This window comes from Monomorium pharaonis, chromosome 6 (genome assembly GCF_013373865.1).
Source record: "Monomorium pharaonis isolate MP-MQ-018 chromosome 6, ASM1337386v2, whole genome shotgun sequence".
In the NCBI taxonomy this organism is placed as follows: domain Eukaryota; kingdom Metazoa; phylum Arthropoda; class Insecta; order Hymenoptera; family Formicidae; genus Monomorium; species Monomorium pharaonis.
In genome coordinates this window covers 5,863,841-5,889,243 of record NC_050472.1, presented here as the reverse complement: position 1 = coordinate 5,889,243, position 25,403 = coordinate 5,863,841, and the positions used below count along the sequence as shown (strand labels likewise).

General features: G+C 31.5%; 1 protein-coding gene and 1 long non-coding RNA gene across 3 annotated transcripts; one reads left to right on the top strand and one right to left on the bottom strand.

Moving 5' to 3' along the window:
- LOC118646262 lies at positions 1-1,102 on the bottom strand. The gene is made up of 3 exons (XR_004963801.1): positions 1,024-1,102; positions 360-553; positions 1-160 (listed from the first exon to the last, which is right to left on the bottom strand). It is a non-coding gene; the product is annotated as an uncharacterized LOC118646262 (long non-coding RNA).
- Positions 1,103-13,952: 12,850 nt separating this feature from the next.
- On the top strand, positions 13,953-25,058 carry LOC105834859. Of its 2 annotated transcripts, none has more exons than XM_012677665.1 (3): positions 13,953-14,055; positions 19,886-20,100; positions 23,167-25,058. In XM_012677665.1, the coding sequence occupies exons 2-3, from the start codon at positions 19,920-19,922 to the stop codon at positions 23,889-23,891; spliced, it is 906 nt and encodes a 301-aa protein (XP_012533119.1). In that variant the 5' UTR covers positions 13,953-14,055; positions 19,886-19,919; the 3' UTR covers positions 23,892-25,058. The 2 variants fall into 2 exon arrangements, with proteins under 2 accessions (XP_012533119.1, XP_012533124.1); XM_012677670.3 differs by lacking the exon at positions 13,953-14,055 and adding an exon at positions 14,112-14,204.
- The last annotated feature ends 345 nt before the right edge of the window (positions 25,059-25,403 follow it).

The following is a 25,403-nucleotide window of genomic DNA, read 5'->3' as shown; positions in this document are numbered from 1 at the left end:
CTATAATGATGTCAACAAATTTCATGCCTCTTGTTTGGATAGTATTTTTTTGTCCTGTCCATGACGTTTGATAAGCCAAAGTGTCAGTCAAAGTGCATTTTAATGCATTTCGTACATGTTGTTCTGCATTCTTCCCTTCCAAAGTGGAAATTATTTTTTTCTATAAAAAAAGTATTACATATATTTTTGTAATTGCTAAGAGTGGCTGTACACTATGCGCGAATATTCGTGATTCATTTATTATTTATGAAGAGTGTGTATGGAAGATTCATGACAAATTCATCGAGAATTTTTTGTTTCAGATGTATACGAATCAAAAATTGAATACGTGCATAATATAGCACCTAAGATTTACTTACATATTGGAGCAAAGATACACGATCTTGTGTTTATTATATTAATTTATTAAATTCTTCTAGCGCTCAAGGTGTTGCAATTGGCAGATTCAAATTTGTAGTATTCTCTTGTATGGAAGAAGGATGTTCACTCAGCAACAGTTGTTGGATTGTAATTAACATTTGCATTATTTTCTTAATGTCATTCTGGCAAGCTTCTATTTAGAAAAATAACAATATATGTATATACTCCGTATTAAAGCTTATATAAATACTGTTTTGTCTGTTCTGGGTCTACTCGGAGCAAATCCAATCAGACCAACGTACTCTAATAGGTTGGCGTCATCGGAATCAACCTATTAGAGTGCGTTGGTCTACTTGGATTTGCTCCGAGCAGACCCAGAACAGATAAAACAAACAATATTATAGAAAGAGGCAATAACTATATACTGCGACTGTAAAAAATAAAAGTGCTTTAAATTCTTCAAGATTCACCATTTAGAAAGAAAAACGATATCATAAGATAGCAATTTCTGTAACATATAATGTTGTAATATTTTAGATAAATTTTTGTCCATTCATAGTTTAAAAAATATTCAAGGTAATAATAATTATTGCCTCTTATATATGTATAAGTATCATCTGAAAACATATATGACATGTATTAAAATATAAATAATATACTTACTACAACACATTTTGTTATGAAATTCTTTCTTTCTAATTCTTTCTTCTTGTTGATTAGTCTTATTACATATTTGGGAATGTACTGGTATAAAAACTATACAAATTATAATAAAATTAATAATAAATTAATGTAATAGATAATTAGGATAGAAAATAAGATAATTCACAATCAAAATAATAATATGTTTATAAATAATGTACAAAATATATTTTTTATTTTATATAAAGTCCTTACGTAATGACATCTTTGGGGAAAATATATTAAAATATTAATTATAAATTAAAATAAAAATATATTATATTTATACTTTACAACAATTATAACCTATAACCTATAAACGTTATTATAAGTTATTAACTTTTGTAATTTTTAATATAGCTTTTAATAAGTTTTGATATATATTTTAGGGCTAATTGTTCCAATTTATTGGAAAACTTTATTTGAGAAGTACATTATCTATAATTTATTAATTGAGAAAAAAGATAAAAACAAATGCATATATGTTTACTTTTAATAAGTTGAAACAACAGGCCCTCAGTGTCTTACCTTTTATCGTTTTTAATTATTCCTCTCTTCTCTCCTTGCCAATTCCTAAAAACTTTCACAAAACTTCCACAAAATATCTACGAAACTTCCACAATTAAAAGTATTATTACTTTTTAGGATGTCTCACAGATCCAGGTTATGTTTTTTAAGAAACATCTTGCAAGAGATAACTTACTGATATCATTTTTAAGAAAAATTAATGAGATCTTTTAAAAGTTTTCTTTAAGACCTCTTTTTTAAAGACTTTAGAGACATCTATAAATCGATATCATAAAGAGCTCTTTTAAAAGATATCTTGCAGAAAGATAACTTATTGATATCATTTTCAAGAAAAATTAATAAGGTCTTAAAAAAGTCCTCTTAAAGAATTCCTCCTCTCAATAATGCTCACTGGGATGTTACCCAGACAACACGCTTGTCAGAATGAAAACTTTAAGAGAACTTTTTTAAGAAAACATTTAGATATCTTGGAAATGATGTCAAAATGGTAACATTTACCAGAGACGTCTACTGAGAGAGGTCTTTAAGATATCTCATTGAAGAGTCTTACTTAAGTTTCTTGAAAATGTTATCCTTATAACATCAGTTAAATGATATCAGCTTGGTATCTCATAAAAGATATCACAATGCTGTCCGATTTTTGAGCCGTCCATGCGCGTTGTAGTTGACTCATAAATTAGATAACATTATAATATCTTAAATGAGAAATCCATTTGATATTATTTAAAAATTATCATAAAGATAATGTTTTCAAAAATAACGGTTTGCCTACAATTACTGTGCACAAAAAATGCACAAAATCTAAATTTATCATGTACTAAACAAAAACAGAATAATAAAAACCATCTAATTAACCATTTGAACGCTTCAAACTATTAATGCTAAAAATAGATCGCAATTTCCATCAAATTATTAAGGCTATGGAAAAAGATAAATTTAACAATATGAAATTAATAAGTAAATAAATTAATGCTATTTATTTCTAATGTTTTGCAAAATTTAATTGCTTTTATAAAAAATAATATAATTGCGTTAGTTTATACCATATTAGTATTATATGTATAAGACAATAACAAGTACCCATATCGATAAGTCAAATTGGCGTAGCAGATATAGTACAAGGTTCATCATCCTAAGGTTCCGGGTTCAAACCTACCAGCGGCAAGTAAGAATAAAATAATTTAATTTAAATTTAATTAATCAATAAAAATTTGTTCTAAATTTAGTATGTTACTTTTATTATTAAAAATAATTTTTAAAAAATGAATTTTTATTTTATTTTTTTATCTTTAGTTGCAGTTTAAAAATATCTGATTTAAGAAATCTATTAGATATCCGATTTAAGAATTTTTTTAGATATCCAATTTAAGAAATTTTTTAGATATCCGATTTAAAAAATCTTTTAGATATCAGTTTTATGATATCTTTCTGTTCTCAAAAAACGGCGCATTGGTTAACATTCTGACATCATTATGTTATCTTTTAGAAGTCTCTTTATGTTATCATTTTCAGAAACAAGATATCATTTAGAGATCTTTTTGACAACATATTGTTCACTGGGTATAAACTGACGCAATTATATTATTTTTTATAAAAGCAATTAAATTTTGTAAAACATTAGAAATAAATAGCATTAATTTATTTACTTATTAATTTCATATTGTTAAATTTATCTTTTTCCATAGCCTTAATAATTTAATTGATGGAAATTGTGATCTATTTTTAGCATTAATAGTTTGAAGCGTTCAAATGGTTAATTAGATGGTTTTTATTATTCTGTTTTTGTTTAGTACATGATAAATTTAGATTTTGTGCATTTGTTGTGCACAGTAATTGTAGGCAAACCGTTATTTTTGAAAACATTATCTTTATGATAATTTTTAAATAATATCAAATGGATTTCTCATTCAAGATATTATAATGTTATCTAATTTATGAGTCAACTACAACGCGCATGGACGGCTCAAAAATCGGACAGCATTGTGATATCTTTTATGAGACATCAAGCTGATATCATTTAGCTGATGTTATAAAGATAACATTTTCAAGAAACTTAAGTAAGACTCTTTAATGAGATATCTTAAAGACCTCTCTTAGTAGACGTCTCTGGTAAATGTTACCATTTTGACATCATTTCCAAGATATCTAAATGTTTTCTTAAAAAAGTTCTCTCAAAGTTTTCATTCTGACAAGCGTGTTGTCTGGGATTATTATCGAAATGGATGGCAGCTTATGGAAAAGAAAATGTGTACGTGAAAAACGGTATGTATATAATCAAATACATTCTCGTTTAATTGTGAAAATAAAATTGGTAATCAAGTACTCTTATTCATGCACAGTGAAAATAATATATATATTGGATTTTTCTAAAACGCATCTGTTTTGTCTATTTTGGTGCAACAAATAATAGTTCATTTGATATAGTGTAACATACATAAATAAAAAATTAACTATTATTGAAAAATATAAATTATTGTGTTATTGTAAGCATAAAAATAACTCAATAAAAGCACAAGATTACAACTAATAAAACAATGATACGTACGCCAAATTCAAATTGCCGCGATAAGATGGCGGTATCAGGCATAAATTTTTCATTTGTTATGCGCAAGAGCACACCTTATGTTCTTGCACCATGCCCCTACAGCGTGATCAACTTCCGCCGCACAACATTACATAATGTAATGTAGCTAGATTAAATTTGTGCTATTGAAATTTACTCTGCAACTCCCGTCGAATAATCATCACGTAGAATTTCAGTGCTACTCTACAAAACATTATCCATGAGACCTTGGTTTCGACGTTTCTCTTCAGTAGTGTTTAATGGAGGCGCTTTTCTTTTCCTTCTTATCCTGATATCCCCTTAGCAATTTCTTTTGCATCCTTCTCTTTCGGCAATCTATATATATTTTATTTTGTATAGTCTCGTTAAAAGCAAAAATTTTATGTCAACCAAGTCGGGTCTTTATAAGACATCAGCTAAACTTGCAAATTATTCCTTGGTAGTATTGCTATTGCCAAAAAATTTATGCTTATTTTGACTATAATAGATAATAAACGAGCGGAAGTTTCAGTCAGTTCTTGAAAAAAGTTGGAACCCTTATGCGTCGGTCCGGTCGCCGTAGAATCATCGGGTGGTAATAGTTAAGTAGGGATAGAGCAAAGAGTGGGAAATAATTCGGGCGTCGCGACCATGGTGAAAGAACATATACAATTTGCTTATTATGTACATACGTTATGCAAAAGTGTATGCGCCTTAAAGGTGTGGGCCCTAAAGGTTATATGACAATAATCAAGGGGCGTGTTTATACTTGTAATTGTGTGAATAATATAAATATCGTAATGAGTACGTGCTCAATTAAATCTTGTAAAAATTACTCACGGAAAAAACTAAAAATATTCAATTTTTTCGATTCCCAAAGAATAAAGAATTATTATCGAAATGGGTGGCAGTTTGTGGAAAAGAAAATGTGAACGTGAAAAACGGTATGTATACAATCAAATACATTTTCGTTTAATTGTGAAAATAAAATCGATAATCAAGTACTCTTATTCATGCACAATGAAAATAATATATTACATTTTTCTAAAACGCATCTGCTCTGTCTATTTTGATGCAACATATATAGTCCATTTAATATAGTGTAACATACATAAATAAGAAATTAACTATTATTAAAAAATATAAATTATTGTGTTATTGTAAACATAAAAATAACTCAATAGAAGCACAAGAGTACAACTAAAGAACAATAATACGTACACCAAATTCAAATTGCCGCGATAAGATGGCGGTATCTGGCATCAATTTTTCATTGGTTATGCGCAAGAGCACACCGTTCTTTCATCATGCCCCTACCGTGTGATCAACTTCTGCCGCACAACATCGTTGTCAAGTAAATAGCTTATTGACCACTAGATGGCCAGTTATGATTCTTTTAAAATTCACTTTAATATATTTCTCACAAGTACTGTTTTATCTATTCTTTACTATATATACAAGCATCGAGATTTTTTTACTTGTACGAGTAATATACTAGTACACATACTATTATCAGTATGTCGGCTCTTCTTTCTACATGAGAGTGAAACTGAGAGAAGTGTTAGAGCCCGAAAAGGCTTCTCACTCTTTCATTGAAGAGAATAAAGATCGCTCTCCATTTTTTTTACATCAAACATTTATAAAGTTAGTTTTTCAGAAAAATATAAAAATTATCAAGTACTTTTTAAAATTGAATTTTTATAAATTATTTTATAATTATACCAACCAAACGCGATTATTTTCTTATAATAAAATTACTATATAAAATAAATAAAAGAACAATCAAGTGCCATACTTGTTATGAGCTTTAAACGAATGTGACAAAGTATAATCTTCGTTTATACAAAGAAAAAGCTTTGGTTTTTTGCGATGTCCAAGACTTGATACATTAACGGTTATAATAGTTGCACAAATTTTTTAGTTCATTTAGATTAAAAATATTTAAGAATTTTGATTCTCGTATAAAAGATATATATATGTATATATATATGGATTTAATAGAAAATCATAAATATTTAATTCTGGAGTCGGTGTGTCCTAAGAAAACGGAATAAAAAAATGTTATACAAAATTATTTAATTTTTATTGCAAGTTTAAGAAACTATGGATTTTTACAGTATTACTTTTATATAATAAACAAGTTCTTTTTGAAGCGTTAAGAAAATTATTAATTGTGTTACTAAATCTTTAACAGTTTTTACAGAATTCAAAAATGAGTCTTTTTTTAAGCAATAAAAATCGAAACAATAAAAATAGTAATTTTTATATCATTTTTTATCTTATATTATATACAAGATTAAATGCAAAAGCATGATCTTTTGTTATTTTAAATTTTATTATAATATTTTATCTAGAAAATTTACTACATTTAATATTTTTATCTAGAAAATTTACTACATTTAAAACTTATAATCATAAAATTATATTTATTACTAGAAATACCGTTACAGACATCTGAATTCATCTTCGTTTTCTACCGCCAATCTTCTAGTGCAAATCTCCTTTGTCTTTTTCTGCCTTTGGCTTTTTAGCGATTTTACTTTTGTTTTTTAATGCGGCTTTCCACTTTTTACTGCTACTCATTGCGGACTGGTTTATCCTGCAACACATAAATATCACGTTATTGTTACATTGCACATAATGTAATGTAGCTAGATTAAATTTGTGCTATTGAAAATTTACTCTGCAACTTCCGTCGAATAATCATCACGCAGAATTTCAGTGCTACTCTACAAAACATTATCCATAAGATCTTGATTCTGACGTTTCTCTTCAGTAGTGTTTAATGGAGGCGCTTTTCTTTTCCTTCTTATCCTGATATCCCCTTAGCAATTTCTTTTGCATTCTCCTTTTTCGGCAATCTATAGATATTTTATGTTGTATAGTCTCGTTAAAAGCAAAAATTTTATGTCAGCCAAGTCGGGACCTCATAAGATATCAGCTAAATTAGCAAATTATTCGTTGGTGTTGCTGTTGCTAAAAAATTTATGCTTATTTTAACTATAATAGATAATAAAGGAATGGAGGTTTCAGTCAGTTCTTGAAAAAGTTGGAACCCCTATGCGTCGGTCCAGGCGTCATAGAATCATCGGGTGGTAGTAGATAAGTAGGGATAGAGCAAAGAGTGGGAAATAATTCGGGTATCACGACCATGGTGGAAGAACATATACAATTTGCTTATTATGTATATATGTTATGTGTTATGCAAAAGTGTGTGCGCTTTAAAATTGTGGGCCTTAAAGGTTATATGACAATAATCAAGGGGCGTATTTATGCTTGTAATTTTGTGAATAATATAAATATCGTAATGAGTACGTGCTCAATTAAATCTTGTAAAAATTACTCACGGAAAAAACTAAAAATATTCAATTTTTTCGATTCCCAAGGAATAAAGAATTATTATCGAAATGGGTGGCAGTTTGTGGAAAAGAAAATGTGTACGTGAAAAACGGTATGTATACAATCAAATACATTCTCGTTTAATTGTGAAAATAAAATTGGTAATCAAGTACTCTTTTAGAATGTCTCACCGATCCAGGTTATGTTTTTTAAGAAACATCTTGCAAGAGATAACTTACTGATATCATTTTTAAGAAAATCTAATAAGATCTTTTAAAAGTTCTCTTTAAGACCTCTTTTTTAAAAACTTTTTAGAGACATCTATATCATCGATATCATAAAGAGCTCTTTTAAAAGATATCTTGCAGAAAGATAACTTATTGATATCATTTTCAAGAAAAATTAATGAGGTCTTAAAAAAGTCCTCTTAAAGAATTTCTTCTCTCAATAATGCTCACTGAGCTTATTCATGCACAATGAAAATAATATATATATTACATTTTTCTAATACGCATCTGTTCTGTCTATTTTGGTGCATTAGATATAGTCCATTTGATATAGTGTAACATACATAAATAAAAAATCAACTATTATTAAAAAATATAAATTATTGTGTTATTGTAAGCATAAAAATAACTCAATAGAAGCACAAGAGTACAACTAATAAAACATGATGATACGTACGCCAAATTCAAATTGCCGCGATAAGATGGCGGTATCTGGCATCAATCAGCATCAATTTTTCATTTGTTATGCGCAAGAGCACACCTTGGTCGTTATTCATTTCATAGTCGGATCTTACATTTAAGATCATCTTAAGTACTGTCTCAAGATGCCATCAGCCAATCATAGAGTCGTATTAGCATCTTCAGACATTGCTTGAGACGATCTTTAAATAAGATTCGACAATGAATACCAGCCCTTATGTTCTTCCACCATGCCCCTGCCGTAGGATCAACTTCCGCCGGGCAACATAGTTGTCTAGTAAATCGCTTATTAACCACTAGATGGACAGTTACGGTTCTTTTGAAATTCACTTTAATATATTTCTCACAAGTACTGTTTTATCTATTCTTTGCTATATATATAAGTATCGAGACTCTTGATTTGTACTAGTAATATACTAGTACATATACTGATCATAGAGGTGGAGCAAATTGATTATCTAAACTTCTACATGAGAGTGAAACTGAGAGATGTGTTAGAGCTCAAAAGGGGCTTCTCACTCTTTCATTGAAGATAATAAAAAGATCGCTCTCCATTTTTTTAATATCAAACATTTATAAAATTAGTTTTTCAGAAAAAATATAAAAATCAAGTCTTTCTAAATTTAATTTTTATAAATTATTTTATAATTATACAAATGCGATTATTTTCTTATAATAAAACTACTGTATAAAATAAATACAATAAAACAGCACTTTTATAAAAAATGTTTTTGTTGAATTAAATTTCAAAAGAAAATCCTGAAAACTATCCAGTGGCAAATAACCGATTACTATGCATACTATACATGTTATAATTAATATATGCGCGATTGGATCGCAGCCTATAAAATATATTTCTTTTAAATACATAAATAATATATGCAAGCGTTTGGCGTAGATTATCTGCGCACACAGCTGAATATGTTGCAGGTTTGTTGAAAAGCAAAGTTTAAAACAAATCAAGTGCTCTTGTTATGAGGTTTTAAACGAATGTTACAAAGTATAATCTTCGTTTATGCAAAGAAAGTTTTGGTTTTTTGCGATATCCAAAAATTGACACATTAACGATTATAATAACTGCAAAAAATTTTTAATTTTTATTTAGATTAAAAATATTTAAGAATTTTGATTCTCGTATAAAAGATGGATTTAATGGAAAATCATAAATATTTAATCCTGGAGTATCTCGTCGGTGTCCCTGTCCTATGAAAACGGATTAAAAAAATTGTTACACAAAATTACTGTATTATTTATTATAAGTTTAAGAAACTATAAATTTTTACACTATTACTTTTATATAATAAACAAGTTCTTTTTGAAACATTAAGAAAATTACTAATTGTTGCCAAATATTTAATAGTTTTTACAGAATTCAAAAATGGTTTTTTTTTTAAGCAATAAAAGTCGAAATAATTGAAATAGTAACTTTTATTTTATTTTTTATCTTATATATACAAGATTATATACAAAAACATGATCTTCTGTTATTTTAAATTTTATTATAGCCTTTTATCTAAAAAATTTACTACATTCAATACTTCAAAACTTATAAACATAACATTTTATTTATTACTAGAAGTATTCTTAAAAACATCTGAATTTATTTTCGCTTTCTACCGTCAATCTTCTTGTGCAAATTTCGTTTGCCTTTTTCTGCCTTTGGCTTTTTAGCGGTTTTACTCTTGCGGCTTTCCATTTTTTGGAACTGCCACTCGTTGCAAACTGGTTTATCCTGCAATACATAAATATTGTTACATTGCACATAATGTAATGTAGCTAGATTAAATTTGTGCTATTGAAAATTTACTTTGCAACTGCCGTTGAATAATCATCACGTAGAATTTCAGTGCTACTTTACAAAACATTATCCATGAGACCTTGGTTCCGACGTTTCTCTTCAGTAGTGTTTAATGAAGGCGCTTTTCTTTTCCTTCTTATTCTGATATCCCTTTAGCAATTCCTTTTGCATCCTTCTCTTTCGGCAATCTATAGATATTTTATGTCGTATAGTCTCGTTAAAAGCAAAAATTGTATGTCAATCCGATCAAAAATTTTTCATGTAAAAATATATAAAAATCTGTAGAATTATGTATCAAAAATGTCCATGCAAAATTTTATATTGTATATTTTTATATAATTTTACATAATTTTATATACTTTTATATAATTCTGATATAATTCTATAAATTTATACATACTTTTACATGAAACATTTTTTATTGAGAAAGAATTATTTATATGTAATTATATATAATTAAATATAATTATGTATAATTATATGTAATTATATATAATTGTAAATAAGCAATTTTTTTTCCGACAAAAATTTTTTTATGCAAGAGTATGTATAAATCTATAAAATTATATCAAAATTATATAAAATTACATAAAAATATGTAAAATTAAATAAAAATATACAAATGTAAAATTTTGCATGGACATTTTTGATACATAATTCTACAGATTTTTACATACTTTTACATGAAAAATTTTTGATCGAGAACCAGTCGGGTCCTCATAAGATATTAGCTAAATTTGCAAATTATTTGTTGGTATTGCTGTTGCCAAAAAATTTATGCTTATTTTGACTATAATAGATAATAAAGGGGCGGAGGTTTCAGTCAGTTCTTGAAAAAGTTGGAACCTCTATGCGTCGGTCCGGTCGCCGCAGAATCACCGGGAGGTAGTTGATAAGTAGGGATAGAGCGAAGAGTGGGAAATAATTCGGGCGTCGCGATGACCGTGGGAGTGTGGGGGAGTCGCAACGCTACTTCCCATACTTCCGAGGAAATAGCATTAGCATTCTGGGGCCCTACCGTATGATCAACTTTCGTCGCGCAACATCGTTGTCTAGTAAATCGTTTATTGACCACTAGATGGCCAGTTAGGATTCTTTTGAAATTCACTTTAATATATTTCTCACAAGTACTGTTTCATCTATTCTTTACTATATATACAAGCATTGAGATCTCTTGACTCGTACTAGAAATATACTAGTATACATACTGTTCAGTGACAGGTCTGTGGGTATCTAAACTTCTACATGAGAGTGAAACTGAGAGGGGTGTTAGAGCCTGTGAGAGGCTTCTCACTCTTTCGTTGAAGAGAATGAGAACGCTCTCCATTTTTTTTATATTAAACATTTATAAAATTAGTTAAAAATAATATATATAAATAAAATACTTTTTTAAAATTAAATGATTCAGTTTAAGAGGCCTGTTCTCAAAAATCGATAAAATTATGCTCATTCAACGCGTTTTTGCACGAAATGAAAGAATCTGGCAAAAAAAAGCATCGGTCTGCCTCAATAAGTGAAATATTAATCGTTAAAGTTGACTGCTACTCACCAGGTTAGGATACCTGTCATACCCAGGTTGCAATGTTGCAAACCCTTGTGGTGCAGAGAATGCTTTGCACACACACACATACACACACACACACACACGCGCGCGCGCGCGGGGGGGGGCAACCTGGGTATGACAGGTATCCAAACCTGTGTGAGTAGTCAACTTTACGATTAATATTTCGCTTATTGAGGCGGGCCGACGCTTTTTTTGCCAGATTCTTTCATTTCGTGCAAAAACGCGTCGAATGAGCATAATTTTATCGATTTTTGAGAACCCTTAAACTAAACAATTACCAATTAAATTTTTATAAAATATTTTATAATTATATTAATCAAACGCGATTATTTAATTTTTAATAACAAAATTACTGTATAAATTCTCCATATCAACTTCTGCTACACGACATCGTTGTCTAGTAAATCGCTTATTGACCACTAGATGGACAGTTACGATTCTTTTGAAATTCACTTTATATGTTTCTCACAAGTACTCTTTTATCTATTCTGTATTATATATACAAGCATCGAGAGCTCTTGACTCGTACTAGTAATATACTAGTACATATACTGATCATATGGTGAAGCTGATTATTTATCTAAACTTCTACATGAAAGTGAAACTGAGAGGAGTGTTAGAGCCTAAAAGGGGCTTCTCACTCCTTTCATTGAAGATAATAAAGAGATCGCTCTCCATTTTTTTAATATCAAACATTTATAAAATTAGTTTTTCAGAAAAAATATAAAAATCAAGTCCTTTTTAAAATTAAATTTTTATAAATTATTTTATAATTATACAAATGCGATTATTTTCTTATAATAAAACTACTGTATAAAATAAATACAATAAAACAGCACTTTTATAAAAAACTTGAATTAAATTTCAAAAGAAAAATCTGAAAGCTATCCAGTGACAAATAACCGATTACTATACATAATATATGCATGATTAGATTGCAGCCTATAAAATATATATATATATATATATATATACTCTTTTTAAATACATAAATAATATAACAAACGTTTGGCGTAGAAGGTTATTTGCGCACACAGCTGAATATGTGGCAGGCTTTGTTGAAAAGCGAAGTTTAGGACAAATCAAATGCCATATTTGTTATGAGCTTTAAACGAATGTGACAAAGTATAATCTTCATTTATACAAAGAAAAAGCTTTGGTTTTTTGCGATGGCCAAGAATTAATACATTAACGGTTATAATAGTTGCAAAAAATTTTTAGCTCATTTAGATTAAAAATATTTAAGAATTTTGATTCTCATATAAAAGATATATATATGTATACATATATATATATATGTATTTAATAGAAAATCATAAATATTTAATCCTGGAGTCGGTGTGCCAGTCCTAAGAAAACGAAATAAAAAAATGTTATACAAAATTATTTAATTTTTATTGCAAGTTTAAGAAACTATGGATTTTTACAGTATTACTTTTATATAATAAACAAGTTCTTTTTGAAGCGTTAAAAAAATTATTAATTGTGTTACTAAATCTTTAACAGTTTTTACAGAATTCAAAAATGAGTCTTTTTTTAAGCAATAAAAATCGAAACAATAAAAATAGTAATTTTTATATCATTTTTTATCTTATATTATATACAAGATTAAATGCAAAAGCATGATCTTTTGTTATTTTAAATTTTATTATAATATTTTATCTAGAAAATTTACTACATTTAATACTTTTATCTAAAAAATTTACTACATTCAAAACTTATAAACATAAAATTTTATTTATTATTAGAAATATCGTTACAGACATCTGAATTTATCTTCGCTTTTTACTGCCAATCTTTTTGTGCAAATCTCGTTTGCCTTTTTCTGCCTTTGGCTTTTTAGTGGTTTTACTCTTGTTTTGCGGCTTTCCATTTTTTACTGCCACTCGTTGCGGACTGGTTTATTCTGCAACACATAAATATCGCGTTATTGTTACATTGCACATAATGTAATGTAGCTAGATTAAATTTGTGCTATTGAAAATTTATTCTGCAACTGCCGTCGAATAATCATCACGTAGACTTTCAGTGTTACTCTACAAAACATTATCCATGAGACCTAGCTTGGTTCCGATGTTTCTCTTCAGTAGTGTTTAATGGAGGCGCTTTTCTTTTCCTTCTTATCATGATATCCCCTTAGCAATTCCTTTTGCATCCTTCTCTTTCGGCAATCTATAGATATTTTATGTCGTATAGTCTCGTTAAAAGCAAAAATTGTATGTCAACCAGTCGGGTCCTCATAAGATATCAGCTAAATTTGCAAATTATTCGTTGGTATTGCTGTTGCCAAAAAATTTATGCTTATTTTGACTATAATAGATAATAAAGGGGCGGAGGTTTCAGTCAGTTCTTGAAAAAGTTGGAACCTCTATGCGTCGGTCCGGTCGCCGTAGAATCACCGGGAGGTAGTAGATAAGTAGGGATAGAGCGAAGAGTGGGAAATAATTCGGGCGTCGCGACGACCGTGGGAGTCGCGCGGCTACTTCCGAGGAAACAGCATCCTGGGGGGATAACGTCACGTAACAAACGTTTTTAGGTAAGGGCAATCCGATTTTCGGGCCGCGTTTTCAATCGCGTCTTTCTCGCGACTAAGAGATTGATCGCAATCGATCGCGAAATGATGTTGTAGATCACCGATAGTGCGCGTGCTCCGCGGGAATCCTGTTTCTTGGATTGTTTCTTATTGTAATCATTTTTTTTTGTAACAATAAGATTTTATCACGTATTTTGATTTTTATATGCGAGAAGTTTTATATTGTAAATTCTGATGTTTCAACTCAAATCAAAGTTCTTGGACCTAAAAAATAAATAACGCGATAAAGAATTTTGCACTTACCCTTTTAAAAATTGTTTTTTTTTGTGTGATTTTTTCAAAGAATATTTTTCCTACATTATATTTTTGCGTGTTTTAAAAAAAGTTTGGAAATGTTTGGGACAAAATTTTGCAAGAAGGTGCTCTGATAAATTTTATATATGTATATTCAATCGTGATGCAACGTGACGATCCATCATTTGCGTTGTGAATGAAATTAACGTCGTACGCCATTCGCGTTAGCCTAATCGGTGTTGGCATCGCTAAAGCAGTGCTGAGAGACATCATTTGTCATAATCGAGATTACAAAATCATAATCATGCGATTGCTCCGCGCAATTAAACCGCGCTTGTTTATTCACGTAAAAGTGCTCTTCTCTAACAGCGCATACATGACACTCATGAATTAATTATGCCATTTTCAATTATTTCTGCGCACGTCATTAATGTTATATCTATCTCTTCTAAACGTTAAAATATATTTGCTTCTGCAATGGAATTGTTATTTTAAAAATTACGATCTGAAATTAATTTTTAATTAATAAGGCAACATTTTTATAAATGCACAATTATTGAACACTATTTAATTTGAACCTAACGATGAATTATCAATCTTTTAATTTAAATTCTAATGATAAAAAAATTTTCGCCAAAAGCACGCCAATTAATTATTAATTAACGCAATATTATTATTGGATACCTACAAGGCAATTAATACTGACTTTTATAACTTTGTCTGTGGAAATTTATTTACGCATGATTTGTTAATTACCTGTAAAGTTAAATTACACACAAATTGTATTTTTGTATATAAAAAATAAACCAATTATTGATGTAAAATGCAATATTACATTTGCTAACCTAATTACATCGTTTTTTAATTGCATTTTATAATTTTATATAATTGTTTTGCGTGATGCAACGGAAAGTGTAATTAATCTTTTTAATCAAAATTGCTCCAAATTGATATAAATTAATACGAAACACGTGTGTATTAATTTATTATTATTAATCTTAATAATATAAAATTTGTGATTAAATGAAAAATTAATATTGCGTTTGCAATTAATTGCATTTGCATTACTCTGTGTTTGTGTCTTGAAATTATGGTGTCGATTGTGCGCGGCCGGGATTATTTTGTAATCGATATCGCCGTTTTTAAGTGCCGTCCACCAGCTAAATTTGGCGGCCTTACGCAACGATGGAGAACGAACGCGATCTGACACTGCGAGAGCACCATTCTCGCTGGCTAAACGTTCAGTTTCTTATTATTGCATGCTCCCGTGTGTAGAAAATAAGCGTAAATTTATACGAGTCTACGTTAAATTGGAACGGAAAATTAACGACAATTTGGGACATCGTAAAAGATCGATGAACTAATCATCTACTAACAATCGTTCAATGTTAACGACGTTTCTAAAATCATAAATTTGTTTGCTACTTAACTTTGCAGACAATTAACAAATAATGTTAACAAATAAAATATTTTCACAGACGATATATTCATGTTAGTGTCGTTGCCTTACTCACAAATACTACATTCTAGTGATATAAGAGACAATATTGCGTTAATTACTAATTAATTTGCTGCTTTTTTAAGGAAAATAATTAAAAATAAATGTTATAAAAATTATCGACAACATAATTAAATAAAAATTAGATAACGCGTCAAAATTATGCCTTTATAAAAAAAAAAAAATTTGTCGCTACCAAATAAAGATTGATACGCCGCCCGTAGAGAAGATATTCTATTAAGAGGTTCTTTATGAGATTATTAGGCTTTCATTCATATGCTAAAATTTCATTTCCTGCCAGAGACTCCTCGATGTACATGGACATACTGAGTGCGAATTGACACGGGAGCGCGACGCAATTGCGGGATTTATTTAAGTCCACCGTTCCGACGGAATTCGTTAAATAATTCGAAACGTGGATCTAGCGGAGATGTGCTGAGTCAGAATCTAAAACAGTTGGCATTATATCCGCCGTAACTCATTACTACGTTTGTATACGGCATGATGTGTACGTCTAGCTTGTCGCTGATTCATTTTTCACACACATTGCCGATTTAACTTTTTTTACTTTAAATTTAAAAGTTTAATTATTAATTGATATTTTTAATTAAATTATTATATGTGTTTTTCATTATTATTAAAATATTTAATTTTAAATTACATTGTGCCAATCTTTTATTAAATGTGAACAAAAAATTCAAGGTAATTTTAAAATAAAAGGTTTTATTACGATGAATAAAATGAATAAATTCTAAATTTCTAAAATTGAATAAAAATTTGGATTATTAATGTACCTGATATATTTTTATAAGTAATAATATTAACAAGAAATATTTATTAATACTTCTAGAGAAAATTATAAAATTTGCAAATAATTAAATGTGTATTGTTCAATGAATGGGACAAAATAAACTTAACATGTTGATTTAATTTGGGCACGTAAGGAACGCTTTTCGCGTACGCCAACTTACGTGACTTATTTGAATGAATTGAAACGTACGAGCAACAGCTATATAGCGTCGCGCACATTAAGGATGTGAAGAATACGTCAACGAAGCATTGAGTAATGAGCCGATTCGCTCTAAATCATAGACTACTTTCCAAACGGATGCGCGCCAGACGCATACATGCCAATTAAGTCGAGGGGACAACGTAATCGAAAGAAGCCGGCTATCATTTGTCGCGTTTTGGCACGTGCGATTCTACGAGAACGCGTATACTCCACCGGGAAGGATGCAGTAAACGTCATTTCGCCGCTGTTTATTCCGAGCTGCGAATTTATTTCCAACGCGCCGCGCGCGATTTCAGCGCGACCCCTTATTTCGAACGACTTTTCCATCGCGTATATTTGCGTCGATGATCCGTGTGTGGCCGGGACAGGAAAAAAAAATGCATCACGTTATTGTATCGGACGAACGGATCGTCGGTTTCCAAGAAGGAGTAACTGTCAAAACAATTCCATCATCGCTTGACACGCTGTTGTGTCATTGCGATGTAGAGATGTTGAAGTGAAGCGTCGAAAATCGTCACGAAATGCCAAAATTCGGAACTGACGATGAAATAATTGTTGTTTTTGAAAATTGAGTTAAAAGTTAAATGAATTGTAGTCTATAAACTTATAACTTTACTTGTCAGTTCTGACTATATTACGTATTTATAAAGTTCAAAAATTTGCAAATTTTTTAAATCTAGTATTTATCACATCTATATGTTTATCATTTTTCAAAGGCTTTTTCAAAGTTATAATTCAGAATTTTATGTTTGTGATCTGTTTAAAAAATAATATAAAAAATAAAAATAATGTATTCGCTAATTTTACTCGTTATTAACTGATTTATAAAATTAAATTGGCATTTAAATTTTATCTAAAAATTTGCAATTTAATCTCTGATAAAATCTTTTGCATAATTAATTTTTTGAAACCTCAAAAATTTGTTTTTCTAAACCGTTTAATGTAAAAGAAAACGTCAGGAGAGAAGAGAAAATTCTTGTGAATAATTATCTTGTAATAATTTTAGTATTGTGCATAAATTAATAAATATTAACTTTAAAAATCCTTATTCATTCTAACTTTGAAAATCTAAAATATTCCTAAATTTAATAATTATTAAAAAAATTTTTATTATACATATATATTTTTTTGAATTAGTAAAATGCATAAAAATAATACACTTAACAAATTTCTTTAAACCAAATTTATTATTTGATATAAAATAAAAAAGTATTGAAAAATCTATAAAGGAAAATATTCTCGATAATTTAATAGTCCATTAAAATCTAAATAGGTCGACATACAATGCTCATTAGCCTACATACACGATAACGTACCTATTACTTCTGCCTCGGTCACAGCCTCTCGATTTAAAAATAATTTCGAAACAAAAGATGTAGGTAGGCGGGTTGACAGACATTAATCTTCAACTCGAGGCTGAGAGAATAATTTGCGACACAACGATGTTATTGAAAGCGACAAGATGAAGATTTGAATCATTACTCAATAAACGCCGACGTTACTGTCGTGTCTACGAATAATTTACGTAAATAATAATTTACGAAAATCTTAATTGATACTGAAATTTATTTTTATCCGAACTCTCGCACGTCGCTATTTGTCACACATCGCTTATGCGTTGTAGGTCCATAAATAAAAATTAAAAGGGGAAAAATTCTAAATTTGCAGAAATGATAAAAATTCTAATAAAACAATTTTAACAGTAAATCTATTTTGCACAAATATGTATTACGTGTATAAGATCAAATTCTAAAATTTGCTGATTCAACGGCGATACACATCGACGAAAAGTTTATGATAAAAAGAATCTATTGCGAACGGTATTACGCTGATGATTTAGCTTCTTCTAGCGGCCGAAAACGCGATAATTAAGCCGTGTCCGCGATTACCACGAGCACATACACAGACGCAGAAATCGGCCCTGAAGAAAGGGAGAGTGGGCGCTCGTGGATTCACGCCTCGTGTTCAAAGAGATTACGGCCCGGGCGGGCCTCGTGCGCGCCGTGCCAGTTCAGTTCACGGGCACCAAATTAGACGCGGGTTATTTTCGACTGGCGTACAGCCGCTCGCTCCAGTTTGCCGACGATGACGAACCAAATCACAACCGAGAAAGAGAGAGAGAGAGAGAAATTTTGTTGGACTTTTGCTACTTACTAGCGCGGTAAAGTACGCTTTTGGAAGCCACGTGGAAGACGGAGAGAGGCCGCGGGGATCACCGTGCGTCGCACGCGCGTTTGGCGAAATGGTTTTCAGCATTATTAGCTTTCACACGTGGGTGGCACATAACCAGAACGTTTACTCATGTGCCGAATTAGAGCGCCCAGTTTTGTATTAATAACAATACCGTCGCGATATCAATGTCTGTTTTACTTAATACAATTGATAATAGTTTATGATAACTGATTCTAACTACTAAAGCTGAATGCTTAATTTAGAAAAGTTTTTCTTATTGCAATATATAAATTAAATGGGTAGTGATGACTTTTCTCTATATATGTATTACACATAAATAGAAATTATTTAACAGTTCTAATGTAAAATTAGAATGGATATTTTTGTGTGTAGGGGGAATATTTGTATTTATTATTATTTATTACTTTATTATGATTCAACTTATATTATAATTTATTAGCTCAACCAGTTTATAATTTTACACAGTTATGTACCGTTAATTTGGTAGTTTAATCAATAAATAATAATCAAGATTAATTTTTTGGAGATCTTTTTATATGAAATGGCCTTATATGGTCAACAATTAGATCTTGATGCTAATTATAATTTTTATAATATATTAATGTAATAATTGCAATTCATATAAACATATTTTTATATATTTCTTTTTTTATATTTTAAACATTGTTCCTCGCGCGCTGATCAGCTTTAAAAAGGCTTGTACGAGTTAGACATTCATCAAGATTTATAAAATCAGAGTACCTTTTACAGAAAACGCGTAATTTTCCCGTAAAAAAAATCTCAATCTCCAGTGACCCTCGCGGAGGATCGCAGTGCAGAATGTGTCTGATTTGCAGATAACAGGGAGAGGCAACAACCCCGAGTCCCGAGATGTCGAGGCCAATCCTTAGCAGGCCGCGCACCTTCATCTACGGCAGCAACTACGACAAGGGCGAGTCCTATTACAAGCCCATGGTCGACCACCTAGACCGGAAGTACAGCGGGCGGCCGTTGTTCCCGGAACCGAGAAACTCCCTAGCCGACGAGATTGCGGCGCGCCGTAACGACTTCGGTAACCTGTTCAGTCGTTTTCCAAAGTGGATTTGACGGAGTGTTGTAAAAAGACTTCCCAGACCCTCCTCGAGAGATTGTCGACGGGGCTCGCTGAATAGATTCGTTGTGCAAATGAAAAAAATACTTGAGAGAAACTCTCTTGTCCAACCCCCCCCCCCTTACCACCCCTTTCTCCTCTCCCCCTCGTCCCTTCACGCCAACCTCCACGACTCGCATGATCGGTTTGCCTCCAGGTGAGGCGCTGTTTAGTTGATTACTTATTCGATTCGGCATCGCGATCCTCGATCCTCAATTACGTGACCACGAGGTTCGCGATGCGGAGCTCGAGATTAGGATGTGAACGGAAAGATCGTTGACCAGGATTTGTTAAATGAGATCTACGTTAACGAAGAGAAGTGATACAGAAAAATGTACATACGCATAGAGAAATAGTATACAATAAAATACTTTAGATTATAGGATTTGCCTAGAGTTCCAACGTGACGTGTATAACGTACATTATTTATTATTATCAACCAGAATACCGGAAATAATTTTAATAACGGATCTAAAGTAGATCGAGTATCGCTTGACAGTTAATCAATACTAGACACTCGTGTGAAGAAACTTGTGATTAGATTTATTAAAAAAAAAAAAATTGTACGAGGAAGAAACGCAGCGAGATGAGATATTCAACGTGCGAGTAGAGTCGACGGTTGTCTTGCCGGCTCTCTCTCTCTCTCTTGACATTGTTTGAAGCTCGCGGTCCTGGTACGCAGCGAGAACGAGGCCCTCACATTCTAACGGTTTGATCGAATTTTCATGTCATCCTTTTTGCGTGCATCGATCTTTTACTGTCTTGCCTGCCACGTCTGTGTAGTTAGTCTCTGGATTATATGTCGCTCCTACTTTGATGTATCTTAATTGCTATGAATAAACGTTTGGTTTCCTAAGCACACGTTTGACTTTGCGCGGACAGCCTTGCTGTGATTACCGTACGTATGTTGTGCGCTTGCTGCGACGATCATCGACGAGGATCGCCACGCGCCGGCTTCCTCTCGAGAATCCATCCCGTCCGGCGCGAAATCTCGCCTTTATGAACCCCCTTCCTCCCCCAGGACATTTACACCCGCGCGCCTCGACACAGATGACATCGGCGAGGTGATTATTGCCCGGTTGGTGACCAGTAAATTTATGCGCGGTCACATAAAAATAGAAGGATAGGGAAAGATAAAAGAAAATATGAGAATTAGTGGCATTGATAAGTTTGATCGTGACGGGGGTAGATTAAAATAGCAAAGCGTCTGCACACTGAGAGAAAAGTGTAATATTTTTGACTACTACAATTGCATGGTGAAATGATTATTAAAATAATAATTAATTAAAAGCTCCATTTTCATAGATTTTACTGCTATAATGTTAGTAATAATAGTATTATGTTTATAGACCAATAATAAAAAGATTTCATTAAATTATAATAATTTTAAATATAAAGAAATATCAAAATATTGGTGGTAAAAATAAAATAAACATTTTTATGTAGTAAATGCAATTACAATTATAGTGAATATATGTTTTTTAAATATTCTGTTACTGTTTACATAGCAATAATAACTAATACCTGTAATATGATTAAGTAAATATATAAATATAAGGTTGGCATCAAAAAATTTATGAATTATATTTTATGATAATATATATTATGGCAATTCTAAGCATTTTTTCTCTTAGTGCAGAAATGAATATGTCCGAGAAAATTTAACTTTTTTTAATTTAAATCTTTCTTTAACGAAATGATTGTTGTAATCTTAAAAAGTCATATCATTAAGAATATATCCCCTTTTCCGCTTAATCACAAATGTATCAAGGAGGAAAAATTTTTTTTGTGAAACTTTCGCGATATTGAGAGACAATGAAGTATGTACATAATCTGGATATAGAGATAGTTGAATGTAAACTTATTAAAAATGCGTATTACCGGTTTCTGCTGTATACTTATTCGTGTTCTTGGCGTCGCAGCGCGAAACGCGGAGGATGAGGATGAGCGTTGTGTTTGAGCGTTAGGTGCAACTGCTAGTTTATTAGCACATAGCCGGGCACATTGATGGTATTTTGTAGATGTGCCAGGCTGTTAATGTAATGCGCATCCGAATTTATTTTTGATCAAACTGCACTAAAAATATGTGCAATCCGCGGTGTAAAGCTCACCCGAGTCGTTGTAAGTAACGGAGCACGAAATGAAACCGATCCGTGATTTTTTTAAATGGTACTTGTAATGTAATTTTTATAATTTCGATTTTATTTTATAAAATTAAATAGATAATTAAATAGATTATTTTATATTACGTCACGATCGATAATAGAACGTATTTTCTTTTCTTCAAAATTTTAATAATGTAATTTAGATAATTGTAAATCTAAATAATTATAATTTGTAACAACAGTGTACAAATTTTATCAATTTTTATTATGATTGCATTTTATTATGACTTGTGTTGCAGTTGCACTTAACGTCAATTTATATTTTTGTCAGAGATTTATAGATTAATTAAATTATAACCAGTGTTAAAGACGGGAGTCCCTAATTTTGCTTAAGAAGATTATAATACAATTTAAACGTACCTCGATATCTATTAGCGCATAATGTGAAACATGATATTTTGAATAAAGATGTTTTAAACAAAATTTTGTCTTGTTTGAATTTTCCCTCTGCGCCACTGGTTATAATTTATGTGTAATTAAAATAATTTGATTTTTATAACATTCCACGGTATATAGAGATATATTAAGTAACGATAAAAAATCAAAATTAAGAATATTCTTAAATAATTTAATCGCCGAATTAATTATTGAACTGCGAGTTTTGCGAGAGTCTCCATTTTTCTTTCCTATCAATTCACACATCCTTCCTATTAAAAGTAAATTCATCCATCTGTCCAGCTTTCCTCTTTCATCCAAAATCGTTGGTGCAACTTCGATCGTTCAGCGTCGTTCCTCGACGACACGCTCACCATCATCACGTAATCATCTCCCGTCCTAGTTCGCATCAAATCAACGCACACTTTTTTGATGTCGGTTTTTGCAGGCACGCGTGATCTTTCCGGTCCCCGCACTGGCTCCCTCGGCCGTGACCCTGACCTCGACCTCGACCCTCGTATCCGCGCCTCCCAACCACCGCCCTTCACCGACCCCCTGCTAGCTTTCGACGATGAGGACACCGTCTACGACAGCCGCGGGCAGCGCATACCGGGGCGTCGCAAGCTGGGTGACGAGTTCGAGAACGAGATGCTGGCGACGACACGTCGATTTCGTGCCCGGGTGGCAGCGGTAGGCCTCGAGGACGAGCTCGAGGCCGCGAACGTCGTCCAGGGCCAGGCCAGAAGGAACGTCACCGATCTCCTGGAGAGCACGATGACCGCCAAGAGGAGCGGCAGAACAGCGATCGAGGACGCCGACAGCAGCTTCAAGAGGCGCTCGAGGCTCTTCGACGAGGTCGAGCGCGAGGACGAGAGCAAGCCGGCGTTCACCAGATGGTCCAAGATGCTCGACGAGGCCGACGACTTAGCGCAGACCAGCGCGGCCGCCAGCCGGGCCAAGCAGACGAAGGCACGCCTCCAGGACATCGAGTCGGAGATGGAGGAACTTGCCGAGAGGCAAGCTAAGAGAGAACGTAGGGCGGCGGCCCTTAGGGCGCTCGTCAACGAGAACGCCGCCGCTGCCGTAGCGTCCGACGTCGACGTCGTGCAGCAGTCGGCCGTCAGCAAGAAGGTGCGCGTCGCCGAACGAGCGGAGAAGCACGTCAGCTTCTAGAGAATCTCTCGCGGTCCGCCGTAATCCTCACGACGGTGTTCTACAGTTGTTGAATACCGATACGCCGAAAACTATGAGGAAGATTTTTTTTTCGAAGAAGATTTGAAGCAACCTCTAGTCATTAAATGCGTCGATTTTATCTTGAAAGATAACGTTTAAATATTACTTTAAATTCTTCTTCGAAATAATTAAGTCGAACGAAATTCTTTTGGTTTTCTTAAAATTATTAAAAATATATATTTAGTCATCGGCCAAACAAATGAATCTCGATTACAGAGTAACATAATGATTGTAAATCGATCCGCTGTAAGACATTGTTGTATTTGAACATACGAGCATAGAACATTTTCCGTGTATACGCCATTTTGTGCGGCGATCGTGCAACTATATTGATATTATATCGTCGCTGATCTGTTTGCGAAATAAACGCGTATGACGATTCCATGGACTTTAATACGACGATGCTTTATTGACGGTGAATTGTCGATAAATTTTATTGATGACAAATTGTTAATAAATTTTATCAATAATACTTAATATCGACGCTTACGCTCACGATTTCATGCGAATTACATTTGTTAACGTAATTCTATAATTATAAATGTATTTAATGTATTAATGCGAGACGTGTCACTCGAAAATACGTTTAATCCCTTATTTTTAGTATAAAAATGATAATCACAGGTACAATAATAGTTTTCAATATGCATTCAACCAATTATATTAGGTTTTTATTCTGTATACATTGTTTCTCCTCTTACATAAATGTTTTATATACATATTTAAATTATTTCTTGTACATTAAATGTCGCAAAATTTGATAAAAATTTGATTAACATTATAAAACGTGTCCTGCTCAAAATTTAACGTATTTTCGAACGATGTTTTTCGCATAATTTTTCGCTTTTTTTGCTCCTTAAATGCGATCCAAAGGAGTTTAAATGTTAATTGTTCCTAACAAATACTTGTTTTAATATGTAAAATTATTCTCGTACGAAACTAATTGTTATTATCAGCGTAATATTATAAAGATACGTAAAACTGCATTTTGTCAAATCGTTTTTTCTGAAAATTATTTTTTGCTATTCAGGGACAAACCTTCGGTTTTACTCCAGAAATGTATATTTCTCTTTCTTATTTATGAATAAATCTCGTTTAAAAACTTTATTCTGAGAATAAGTCAAGTAACACGTGTACATATACTACATATTTTCCCACATTTTTTCTATCTCTTTTTTTTATTATATACTTTTTATTTATTTGGTATTTTATTTTGATGTTTTCCCTTTCATTATCCGCATGCAAGATTCTGCACTGTATTGAAAATCTGCAGGTAAGAATCTATTTTGTAATGCTGTAAATATCGATAAATTTTATATTCAATTTATATCTATGAATATCTATAAATATAATATTTGCAAAATTCTTGCAGACATTAATGTTTTAGATTAAATTAATTAAAATTTTTTGTTAAAACATTAAAATTTTTTTTTGAAAATTGCTATATAATAC